Here is a 13,538-nt window from a genome sequence, read left to right on the forward strand (position 1 = left end):
CGAAAGGTTTATAATACGAACTGCAAGTTTTAAACTGATTGAAACTGATATTAGAAATTTAATGCAATTCAGTGTCATAATTTCTATTTTATACTATTCATTTCAGTATCATAATGGCCAACTTTTCCGTACCGGTTCATAATGCAACTGAAATGAGTTGCATAATGAAAAATAGTTGCATAATCTTCATAATGCAACTCATTTGAGTTGCATTATGAACATTATGCAACTCAAATGAGTTGCACTATGAAAAAAAATCATTGCATAAAATTTTGTATCGAACTCGTTGCAAAACTCGACTTTTTCAGCACTCTTCGTATTTATCCAACTCGGCAAGCCTCGTTGGATAAATGTACGACTCGTGCTGAAAAAATCAACTTTTTGCAACTCGTCACATAAATAACTATTACCATTACCAAAATGTACATAAAATCCTGAGGAAAAATGTACAAAAAAATCGAAGTAGTACATAAAATCGAAGTATTACGCGGACAGTTTTCTAGTAATTTTCTGATATTTGTTTATCTTACTAAACTGTTGACATCGCGCCTTGAGGTATCAATTTGCGTTTAAATTATAAAAATAATTAACAGGGGATATGTTAATTGCCCATAAGTGCTCAGTTTCGAAACTGATCCCCCATGGATGTGCCAATGAATCATAAAGGTGTCGTTTATTTTACTAAAAATGCGATTTCGTATATTAATTCGCACATTGATATCTTGAAGGCCACTCTCTGTAGGGGCTGGCACAGCCAGTAGTGTTTCCAGCAAAACATGCAAATGAGCCAAAAGAGGTCCCCGAAAACCATCCCAACCGGTTTGCCGGTTAAAGTCGGGATTTTTCCCGCAGAGCAGCGGTTTTCGAACCTGTTTGGGTGTCTACGCCAGAAGAGAGCGCGCGCTTTTCAATACAGTATAGACAAATCAACGATCTAGTTAAACGAATACAAAGCATCCAATCGAGTTGATAACCTCGAGCACCTTCCGCCGAACCGAACATCGGTGTTTTTGTGTTTTCCCGTGACATAATCTTGTATGGAAGGCCGATACGGGTGGAGGATAGGGAAGAAAGATGTGATGCTTCGCATTCAAAGGTTTAAAAAATGAACTTGATTTTGATGGCTCTTTGCTTGGTCTGTGCTTAGTCAGAAATCGCTACTGGTTTCAAAATAGGTCAACCACTATCGCTCCTCCCCAATAGGCTGTTTGGCTGAATGTTTCTCAAATTTATTTTGTGGGTAACATTTTTGTTTGCTCATTGTAAATATAAACTTATTTAGAGATTAGTATTCAATACACTTTCGACGTTTTTTTGCGTAACACTTCACACACCTGTTACACATCCATGACATCCATGTGAGACGTAAAGCAAACAAATTGGCCGGATTATATGAAAACGGTGTGAAACCGGATAGACGAACAACAATATGGAAAGCTAACAAATCACATGCTCACAACCAGGGATGGAAAATGACATAAAAATGTCATTTCGTTATTTGCTAATTTCACTCAACTTAGTCGGAAATATTAATCGGCGACATCTTTAATAAACCATAACTAATCAGCGTTATGGACTGGTGATGCGATTTATACCGAAAGTGGTGTAAATAGAAAAATGTCATGAGATTTTTTTCATGAAAATCCGCGACATTTTCCATCTCTGCTCACAACTAATGTGATAATCGTGTAGCAATTAAGCAAGACTGTGTTGAGGGTTCCTGGATTCGATTCTTCGTACGATGCAGGGCCATTTGCAATTTTTATCTATCCTTAACATAAAATATCATCGAGGATGCGCTCATAGAACGCTAAGTGGAGAAGCATGCTCTGTATCAGTTGGGACGTCGCGCCAGGAATCGAACAGAAGCAAACATACGTACATGATTAACCTTCTTTCACCTTTCCGCAGGAAACTTCACCGTCGTACAGCGCCCCTCGATCTGGTCCATCGATCTGACGACCAACCAACCGCTCAGCCGGTACGAAATCCCCCAGAAGGACGTTGAAACCGGCTATGGTCTCACCTCGATCACGCTGGACGTCGACCCGGACGACTGCTCGAAGGTGTTCGTGTACATCTCCGATCTGCAGACCTACCGCATGGTGGTGTACGACCACGTGAACCAGAGGTCCTGGCGCTTCCTGCACAACTACTTCTTCCTGAACCCTCTGGAGGGTGACTTCAACATCCAGGGCATTCCGTTCGCTTGGGACGATGGTATTTTCTCGATCGCTTTGAGCAACCCCGATCCGGTAACGAAATTCCGCACGGCTTACTTCCACGCTCTGTCCAGTAATTCGGAGTTTACGGTTTCGACGGAGGTGCTGCGCAACGAAACTGCCTCGAAGCGAGGATATCATGGTGATGACTTCAAACTGCTGGGATATCGCGGAGCTCAGTCGCAGTCCAGTATTCATGGATTCCATCCGGAGACGGGAGTGATTTTCTTCGCTCTTATTCAGCTGAACGCCGTCAGCTGTTGGGACACCAGAAAACCCTTCGCTCCGCAGAACATGGCTATCGTGTATAAGAACGATAAGGACATTATCTACCCCAATGATCTATCGGTGAGTAATAATACAGGTCTTGTCGTCCCCTGCTTGAGTCAGTAAGTTCACATTCTTCCCATCTCAAACACACACAGATCGACCAGGAAGGAAACGTCTGGTTTATGTCTAACTCGATCATCAAGTTGCTGTACACTCAGCTGAGCCTGGAGGAGTTCAACTTCCACATCTGGCGTGCCAACATTAAGGAAATCATCAAGGGTACCGTTTGCGATCCGGCCGTGCCGCCCAATGTCGATCATGGACAACGCTTCGGAGGGGAACAGAATGCCGATCGTGTGACCTTCGTGGAGTATAAGGACAAATACGGCCCAGGTGGTGGCCCGTACGGTGGCTGGGGAGCTGACGACAAGCGGAAGCCTCCAGGACGCCGACCTTGAAGAGAGGGACGAGGCGATCGGAACGATCTAATGAGACAATATATAACATTATACGATAGACGATAGTGAAAAAGAATACTCGGACATTAAATAAATATGTTTTAAAACGACAAATGAATGTTATCATCACATTCACATAAGTTTTTCGCAAGTGTCGGATAGCGCAAGGTTTTGTTGCGAGACAGTCACTGTAACTTACTTCTAACAAATAAACATTTAATTGCTAGAAGTAAAAAAACTCTTCTGTGGTGAAATTCCTGAAGGAATTCTAGGATAAGTCCTAAAACAATCATTGGAGAAAACCCTTGAGGCATTCCCGGGGGAATTTCTGAATAATCTCTAAAGAACTCTCCGAAGGAACACCCTCAAAACATCCCTGGAAAATATACTATAGGAATATTTGGAGGAGTTCTTGAAAAAAATCAATGGATAATTTATTGAAAGATTTCTTGGAGAAAAAAAGAACCTCAGGATATATTCCTGAAAGAATCGCAAGATCAGTTTCTGAAGGAATTCCTTTGCAGTAGCTGCAGGGGATATTCTTGAAGTAATTCATTGATGGATTACTGTACAAATCCGTAGATGAACTCCTAAAAGATTTCTTGGAGATACTTTTTGAAGGATTCCTGGATGACTTCTTGAAGAATTTCTTGGCTCTTTTTTATTTTCTTTTTATTCGTGAGTATTAACTATATCATATTCTTCACAATTGCCTCCTGTATGCATCACTCTAAAAGTATCTTAAAGAATTCTAATAAGTAATTAAAAAACCGTCATGTAATCCTGGAGAAATTCATTGGTGCTCCCCTGGAAAATATGATGGAATTTCTAAAAGAACCATTAAATAGATATTTAAAGAAATCCTGAAAGGACTTTCTGAAGGAATCACTGGAGGAATTCCTGGAACAATCCTGGATATACCTGGAGGAATTTCTAAAAGTATATCTAGAGGAATCCCTAGAGAAATTTCTGGAACAATTCCTGCGAGAATTCCTGGAGGAATCCTTGAAAAAATTTCTAAAGACGTCTCTTGAGGAATTCCTGGAGAAATTTGTAGAGGAATTCCCTGGCAAAATTTCTGACGAAATTCATTGAGAAATTCCAGGATAAATTCCTAAAGGAGTTTCAGGAGGAATTCCTGGAGGAATCCCTGGATATATATCTGAAGAAATCTCTTGAGGAATTTCTAGACGAATTCCTAAAGAAATTTCGAAAGGAATCTCTGAAAGATTTCCTGGAGGAATCCATGGAAGTATTCTTGGAGAAATCGCTAGAGGATATTCTGGAGCAATCCCTGAAAAAATTCCTGGAGGAAACCCTAGAGAAATGCCTCAAGGAACTCAAATTCCTGGCGCAATCTTAGGAGGGATCCCGGGAGGAAACCCTGGAGGAAATCTTAGAGAAATCATACATGGAGGAATGTTTGAAGCATTCTCTGGAGGAATCCCTAGATCCTGGGTGAAAATTCTGGAGGAACTCCTGGATGAATTATTGGAGAAATTACTGGAGGAAGCCCTGGGGGAATCCCTGAGGAAATTCGCGGAGAAGTCCATAAAGGCATTCCTGAATCAATTCCTGGAGGAATATCTAGAAGAATCCCCGAAGGAATCCCTAGAGAAATCCCTAGGGGAATTCCAGGAGGAATCCCTGAAGCAATTTCTGGAAGAATTTATGCAGGAATTCCTGGAGAAAAGCCTGGAGAAATGTCTATAGATATTCCTGAAAGAATGCATGGAGGAAAACCTGAAGCAATTATAGGAGGAATGTCTAGAAGAATCCTTGGAGGAATCCCTAGAGGAATTCCTAGGGGAATTCCAGGAGAAATACGTGAAGCAATTTCTAGAGTGATCTCCGGAAGAATTTATGCAAGAATTCCTGGAGGAATGTCTGAAAGAATCCCTGAAGGAATCTGTAGAAGAGTTCTTGGATGAATCCTAGGCAAAATCCCTGGGCGAATCCGTAAAAGAATCCATGGACAAATTCCCGGCGGAATCCCTGCAAAGAATCCTGGTGGAATTCCTAGATGAAGCCTTGGAAGAATCCCTGAAGCAATTCCTATAAGAATCTCTGGAAGATTCCCTGGAGGAATTCTTGGAGGAATTCCCAGGGAAATTCCTGGAGGAATTTCTAAAGCAATTCCTGGAGGAATCTCTAGAGGAGTTTCTGGATGTCTGAAAAGTCTGGAAGAATTCCTGAAAGAATGCATGGAGAAATTCCTGGAGGAATGCCGGGAGGAATTTTACTCCTAGAGAAGAAATTCCTTGATAAATTCCTAGAAGAAATCCTGGAGAAAATCGTGGAAAAATATATGAAGGAATACATGAAGGATTTGTGGAGAAATTTGTGGATGAATTGTTGTAGAAATTTCTGTTGTAATTCCTGGAGAAATTCCTGAATCAATTCCTGGATGAATTCCTGGGGAAATTCCTGAGGAAGTCCTTTGTCACAAAAAAATTAACCATACAGTGGAATTCTTTTACACGCTCCCGTCAGAATACCCATTTTTTCATTGCTATCTCTGTCGCTCTTCAAGAGGCTCCATTTAAAAATACCCATTTTCAAGTTGGGCGGCTCAACTCATAAATGGGTATTTTTAAAAGGAGCCTCTTGAAGAGCGACAGAGATAGCAATGAAAAAATGAGTATTCTGACGCGAGCGTGTATATAAGGGAAAAAAGTCAATAAGTAACCAAGTTAAATAGCGTTAGCGTAGCTGCGGTATACTTCGTAGATTTGATACTAGCAACATTCATGTACCTTTTGATAATCTTGCTCGCATTGCTTTTCGGAGCAAGACCGGGGACACAGACAAACAGACGTATCGCTTGGAACAAAATGCGATTAAAATCATCGTACGAAAACATGATCGCCCAATGCTAATCACGCTGTGTTTCGCAAATTTACTGAGTAGATGGTGGTAGTGAGCAAACGTCGAATAGAAATGAATACGATGCGAGCGCCGTAAGAGAGAGACTTGCGAACAACAGAATATTTGAATTATCCGTTGAAAAGAGAAACGATGTGAAGTAAGTAAAATGAGACGTCTGTTTGTCTGTGCCGGCACAGAGAACAGACATCCAGGCTAGAACAAATTTCATTCAGAAAGTTGTGTAAGGATTTGAATCTTCACTTGAGTAAGGTTGCAAACCAATACACGATGACAACACTAACGCCGCCAAACACCATATTGCCACAGTCAGTGGTGAATTGAAACATTTCAAGTGGTGAATTAAATTAGTATGGGAAATTAACCGATTGCAGCGCCACGCTATTGCCACTTGTGTTGCCGATTTCAAATGGCCGTTAAATTCCTTACACAGCTTCGGAACTGGACTTGGATGTCTGTTCTCTGTGGTGCCGGGGAGTTAACTTGGCTTCAATCTTAAGTAAGAATACCAAAAGCACACATGTAATTTTTTTCCGGCCACGCCCATCTTCACCTTAACTTGGGATAAGGAGAAAAAAATAAGTAACTAAGTCAAATATCCTTGAAGCAAAAAGTTTCAACAAATGAAATTACTTCTCAACGTTAACAACAGAGTATTTTCTTATTACTTAAAACATTGATTGGGTGTTATTATCATAGACTAACTTCAAGACCTGAAAGCACCGAAAACAGCCATTGAATTTTGTGTGTCCAATCAGGTACCCAATTGAGTTCTCCAAATTTTATCTCACGAAACCTATCACAAGCCTATCCATATACGGGAGAACAAAAGATGTTTACAAAGTTCTTACAGTTTTTTATACACGGGAAATTTGAACACAAATCACTATCACAGAGGCTTTTGGATTGGTCAATAATATTCACTACCGTGTATTTTTTTCGCGTAATTTGTTGTTTGTGTAAATTATTTTCGGCGTGTTACACCAATCTGACAGTAGAGGCAGCGGCGTCATGGTCGCGATTTTTTCCGCAGTCAAGTTCGCAGATTGTGAATAAGCCTCGGTACCTGGGACGGGACCCGTCAGGTACTAGTGCAAATACGAAACCATTTGCCTGTCAGAAAAGACCACTTCTGATTGGTCGATTTGACAAAAGCGCCGTTGCGTTCCGTTACGCTCGTTTACAAAAGGGCACTTTGTTGTTAAGTTTCCTGTGTTGCTAGTTGTCATTGATTTTTCAAAATGATTTTATTGACTGCCAAGATTTATCATTTATCTCACTTTCTGTGCTGTTGACATTCCGAACTTGATACGAAAATATTATGAAATGAAATACAAAGCGATAAATTATGAGCGGAGTGAAGTGTATAGCCCTGGTCACAATTTTTACTCGTTTTCGAAGGATCCAAAGGCACGCCGGCACTGGGTGGAAGTCTGTGTGGAGAATGCAAACGAGGAAGACCAATTTGTTTTAAAATTTATACTCTCAGAAGCAAAATTGAAAAAGGAAAATAGTCAACGAGTGTTGATTGATTTGCACATGAATATTAATGGCAGCACTGGAGCAGCCCCCGTATCAACTCTGACAAAAAGAATAAAAGGGCTTCTATCAATGAGCTGACTTGTCCCGTCCCAGCTCGGTACCCACTTAGGTAATTTATGTTTAGTCCCTTACTGTCAGAGCTGTCAGATCGGTGTAACACGCTAAATATAATTTACACAAAAGGCAATTCACACGGAAAAAATACACGGTAATGAATATTTATTGGGTACCGGACTGGCCACAGAAAATTTAATGGTCGAGGTCTTGAAATAAGTCTATGGTAGAGGACTGATAAAAAATTACTTGGGCATCGAGAGTTATTCACAATCTGAGTGTCGTGGACTGACTCAATATGCTCTCTCAGCGGGAGCCAAACATCGGGAGCCAAACATTGAAGATTGAGGTTATGTTAAACCTTGTTGAACTTGTGTGATTGATTGAAGAGTATTGTTATCTAGGCGCTGCGGATGTAATCAAAACTGTTGTCACGATATCTCCATTTGCCGTTGTCAAGCCGTTGGAAAACGAGAAGGATAAACACTGTTTTGAGCCTATTTCAGCTAATTTTTCAACAACTATCCATCAAAATTTCCATCGCGAATGGAAAATAATAAACTTTAAACACGAGAACAAAATTGGAATAATGGTGGATTGATCATGTTTACCATTTCCGAACGGCGTCGCGACGGCGTGTTTGACAACCGCGCTGAGAGAGGTGGTTGCAAGAAAATTGAACGCTCGTGCGTGTTTACAAGCTGTGTGCCGGGGGTGTGTAGGTGTGTGTTAGCTAGCTTGAAAAATAAAGCCGTTTCTATTCGCACCACTCAGTTCACAATCTGCGATCTTGACTACCGAAAAAATCGCGACCATGACGCCGCTGTTATTACTCCGAATTCAGAGGCACGCTAACACTGCTCAGCACTAAAATGTGTAAGACCTACTCATAAATACATAATTTCCATACCACTCATAAAATGTGTAAGAGTTACACATTCACAAAGTCTGCTCGTACACTATTCTGCGAAATAACTATATTTTTTGGTTCGCCAAGGTCTTTAGTAAACCTAGCTAGATTACCATACAAAAAAATTGCAACTTTAATGATTTTGTGGACGCAGGAGCAGATTTTGTGAATGTGTAACTCATTTTATGAGTGGTATGGAAATTATGCATTTATGAGTAGGTCTTACACATTTTAGTGCTGAGCGGTTTTACTGTGGAGGTTTCAATGCATTTCAAGATGTTTGAAGACGTTTCAAAGTGTATTGGTTTTTTTTTTCAAGAAAGTATCAAGGGCTTTTTATGTAGTTCCAAGGTGTTTCAGGTGGCTTCATGGGATTTCAGGGTGCTTCCAAGGAAATTTTAGGGATATTTCGTATGGTTTCAAAGTAAAAGAGGGGCTTCAGGGAAGTTTCAGAGGTCTCTTCTGACTGTGTTTGATTACCACGGTAATTTATATACTTAGTTAGATTGCCTATTTTCGGTGAAACGATTGCGTGACTGGTTTCGATCTACTTTTCTTCGACCATCTTCCCGGATAAAAACTAACCATAGGGTTTATGGTGAAAACCATTCCTGCACCATACAGTGTACCAGCTACAATAAAGTGTATTGTAATGAAATGGTTCGGTATACTATACATTTACATTGGATTTTTATGTAACAATATATTATACTGTTTTCTTACGTTTGAACCATTCACTTTTCCGAAACATTATTTTTCCGTGAATTTTTAATTATTTCTGGTGTTCGATTTCAATAGATCGTATGTTTGCTGTGATTCCTATGCAGATTCGACCTATTCAAATCGAACACCAGATTTATTCAGTTTAAGATTTTTTCCGTGCTTTGTTTTGTTGATGTTTGTGACTTTTTTGATGCAAAGGAAAGGAAAGAGAAAAAAGTGAATAAGTTGAAACATCAATTTAACCTTTTGGAATCGATTTTTTTCGCCGCTGTCGACGCAACCTCGCTGGTGTCGAACACGTTTGTTATGCTCGGTTTCATCGCCGGGGTCATATATGACCCCTCCGGCTCCGAAGGGTTAATGCCAATGACATGTTTAAATCAGTGGTAAACCAGATGTCCTAAGAACTGCAGGTCCAAGCAGGGGTCCAAGAGATATGGCGGGCTCGAGGGCGGGCTAGGTGTGTAGAGTGCGATGAGAGAAATACGAATGCAATGTAGGCCAACCCGGAAAGATGCAGGTCAGATTATCGTAAATCAGTAGATGAGTTCAACACAGCCTCCTGTCACCGCAATACTGCCCCACAGGAAAATAACGAGCCAACATCTCTGGTTCCCACTTCCAGCCACCTCGTTGAACACAATAGCGGCGGCTTGGTTTCCCATGATAGCGCAACAACATAATTCCAGTAGCAAAAATCAAAAGCGGCGAAACTTTTTTTCACAACCATTTTTTTTTTACCTTTTAAAATCGTTAGTTTAAGCGAAACATGATTTTTAATTTCGCAATTATTTATTTAAAAATGAAGTCGTAATAGTATCAGCTCGTCTTCGTCACGGGAATAAAGTTTCCATAAAATTTAGAATTGTTATTGACATGATGCAGCCACAGTCAATAACCGATCCTGGATTTTGATGCTGACCTCAAAAACATGGCCGCGTGACAGGAGGCTGGTTCAACACTATTCTTTCTGTATTTGCATTTAGGGGAGTTTTCTCCTCTTCTCTCATGTGAACTTGCCTTCGACCACAATCGAATCAAATGCGGTTGACAAACTTTATCTTTGACGTAGAGCCATCTTTAACATATGGACTGGACTGAACACTAAAATGACTTTTAATATAGGTTCGTCTGCGGATTCGCTTTTTAACCTAACTTATATTTGAATCGAAATTGACAGTTATCTCATGAGTTGTTATGTATTTCAAACTTTAGTCAAACTGGTGCCTCAATATTGCAATAACAGTTAAGTACGCTGTAATGATACTTATGTACCTCGTCACCCACTTCATGCAACTACATTAGTGGTCTAATAACACTTAGCGCGCTCGGCATAGTTCCATCATGCCGCTCAAAGTGTTACCACAAATAATGCTAAGTTTGTAAAACCCGGTTATCTGGCTGGTGGGGCATGGGAGCCTAAGCTTCAACTGTTAATGCAATCAGAGACTACTCAGACTTAGACGTGGGCGATCCTATATATTGTAGTGTACTACTGTTTGTGTACTCCTGAGAGTATATGAGAATGAGTGTCTTTAGTGAAGAGAACACATCCATGTGAAATACCCTACGAAATAAATAAAGTAGTTCATTTGTGACTGTCAACCAGACAACATGCGTGTCTTTTAATTCTGTTCAACTCCGTTCCCTTTGCATTCTTTTGTCCTCTCGATTATTTCATTTTACTGGTTTTTACATATATGAAGGGTTATCCAAAACGCTCTGGAGAATTCCCAAAGCGCATTCTAATAAATCTAATAAGCCTAAGATGCCATTAACAGGAGGAAAATGGCAAGATAATATAACAATATATGGTTTATGTAATGTTAAACAATTCAACATAACAAAAGAGAACCATTCCAAAACCATTTCATTAAATGTATAACCAGTAGTGAAATTACAATTAAAAACAATTTATTTACGGTACATTTTATTGTTTGAAACCATTCATGTACCATACAATGTACGGTATATTTAAACCCACGTATCAGTATTTTGAACAATTCATTAACAATAAAATGTATGGTTTTGCAAAAAAATATATATGGAGAAAAATATTTTTTTATATTGTTACGATACTTAACAACCTGTATAATATATTGTAAAAATCTTATTTACAATTCACGGTATGGTGTCCTACATTACATCTTATTGTTTTTGTATTTTTATTTTTACAGTGGTGTCTATTGTAAAAATATGGTTCTAAATAGTACTGTTACAATATAACGTTCGGTTTTTCTACTGTATTTTTTATTCGGGTTCAGACGCCTAAAAACATTTATTCGTTACAAACATTGTTCACATATAGTTACAAAACATTCAGTATACAACACTTACATTTAGCCGATTAACCTCACAGTTCCGTCACACGATCAACACTATTTTTTCCTCTGGTCATTTTTCTCTATATACCCCACTACCCCATCTAGTCTACGTCACAGGAATTTTGAACACAGTACCGTCTACCCCCGTTCGTTTGGACGACACCTCATGCAAACCAACGAGGTTCATTTTTAATTTGAACGTCTAGCAACTCTGTTAGCATCGAAAAACACACTACTGGCAACCTGATTTGGTGTTTTGTTTTGGTTCTGCGTTCCGTTTCACACCGTTCCATTAGCAGAATGACGTTTGAACCATTTTTAGTTTGAACGATGTGCAGATTAGAGGGGGTCAAACCACCTGGGTGCGAGGCCGCCATGTTTAAGAATCCAACATCTTGTATGTAAACATTTGTGTATCCACAAAGGATTCCATTGTGGATACACGATAGATGTTGGATCCTGTCAGATGCATTAGGTGGGATTGGGGTTGCCACATACGTGGGTCAAACTAAAAAGTGTTCAGATTAGATGAGGTCAAACCAACGGGGGTAGTACTGAGTAAGTAAAAGTAGGGTAATTGATCCGATCATGGAGGAGTTAAGCACTGGGTTCATGTTTAAACCACAATTGTATCGCCCCAAGCAAACTTTTTACATGGATTGAATTGAAAATTATAAAATCCATCCTTAATCTACGGGAAAATAACGAAATATTGCCACTTTGATGTTGTTATGAGCATTTTATTCGTTTTTATCTGAACGAACATTGTGTTCCTAATGTTGCGGTATTTGTTCCTAATGTTGCGGTATTTGTTCCTATTGTTGCGGTATCCCATTGAAATCATATGGGATACCGCAACATTAGGAACACTACCGCAACAATAGGAACACAGCAGCAAGCACATTAAGGAAAATATTTTTTTAAAATAGGTTTTTGGAAAATCTTAAGCAAAAAAATGGTGCAATCTCATAATTTAAGCACCATACATCTATTAAAAATACCTTTTGGTAACATTTCAGTCGAAAAAGTACTCAATTGCCATTACCGCAACATTGGGTACTACCACAACGATGGGAACCATTACCCTAGAAGAAAATAAAGTATTGAGGGATTTGCACAAAAGTGCACGCGGCCTATCGTTTCCGAAAGGTACAACCGCGGTTTTCACCCCCTGTTTACTTCATGCTTATGGGAAATAACATTGCGGCGTTTCCTACGGTGCGGCTGTTCCTTTCGAAAACGATAGACCGCGTGAACTTTTGTGCAAAGCCCCTTTTTGAAACATTTCAACGACCGCGCGGTGTTTACGTTTCAAGAAATCTGACAATAGTAAAAGTCAAAATCAAGGTTGCGACCATTCATTTGCAAAGATTTACATTCATTTGCTATTATCTCAGTTCAGAAGCATGCTATCGAAAAACAATGTATGGATGAATTAAACCTTGTAGTTTTATCTGAAAGTTTGCCGAATAACATTGGGGTCGCACACGCACTCCAAAGTCGTGAGCGAGCTGTGAAGGCAACTTTCCACAGCGTGAATGAAATTTACATTCACCGCGTGGAGAGTTGCCTTCACAGCTCGCTCACGACTTTGGTATACGTTTGCGACCCCAATGTTATTCGGCAAACTTTCAGATAAAACTACAAGGTTCAATTCATCCACACATTGTTTTTCGATAACATGCTTCTGAACTGAGATAATAGCAAATGAATGTAAATCTTTGCAAATGAATGGTCGCAACCTTGGTCAAAATCTCACAGCATGCAGAGGCTAATACATCTGGTCGCCTGGTCCCGTATACGGTCGAGAATTTGGGTTTTGTTGAAGTCGAACACATGTCCTTCCTCCATAATGTGCACTGCCAGGCCAGACTTTGGGTTTCTTCTTCGACAGTCGTTTTGGTGCTTCGCAGAGGAAAAATTGGTATTGTTCGTCTGACAAATCTGTAAAGTTAATCAGCTGAATGTAAGTGTTGTATACTAAATGTTTTGTAACTATGTGAACAATGTTTGTAACAAATAAATGTTTTTAGGCGTCTGAAGATGGTCGAAAAAATTAGACCGAAACGTGTCACGCAAATAATGCTGTTTGATAATCGTTTCACCGAAAATAGCCAATCTAACTAAGCATATAAGTTTCAGAGGTGTT

The 13,538-nt window shown here is 39.7% G+C and overlaps 1 protein-coding gene across 1 annotated transcript in view; it reads left to right on the forward strand.

Annotated features, from left to right (window-relative positions):
• The window catches only part of LOC109412587 (L-dopachrome tautomerase yellow-f2), a 439,236-nt gene extending 436,140 nt beyond the window's left edge, over nt 1–3,096 (forward strand). Inside the window, exons 4-5 of the mRNA XM_019686212.3 lie at nt 1,912–2,570; nt 2,648–3,096. Coding sequence (XP_019541757.3) covers nt 1,912–2,570; nt 2,648–2,950 — 962 coding nt within the window. The 3' untranslated portion in view covers nt 2,951–3,096. The remainder of the gene's footprint in view (nt 1–1,911; nt 2,571–2,647) is intronic.
• The last annotated feature ends 10,442 nt before the right edge of the window (nt 3,097–13,538 follow it).

The sequence above is a fragment of the Aedes albopictus genome, chromosome 1 (genome assembly GCF_035046485.1).
Source record: "Aedes albopictus strain Foshan chromosome 1, AalbF5, whole genome shotgun sequence".
NCBI lineage: Eukaryota > Metazoa > Arthropoda > Insecta > Diptera > Culicidae > Aedes > Aedes albopictus.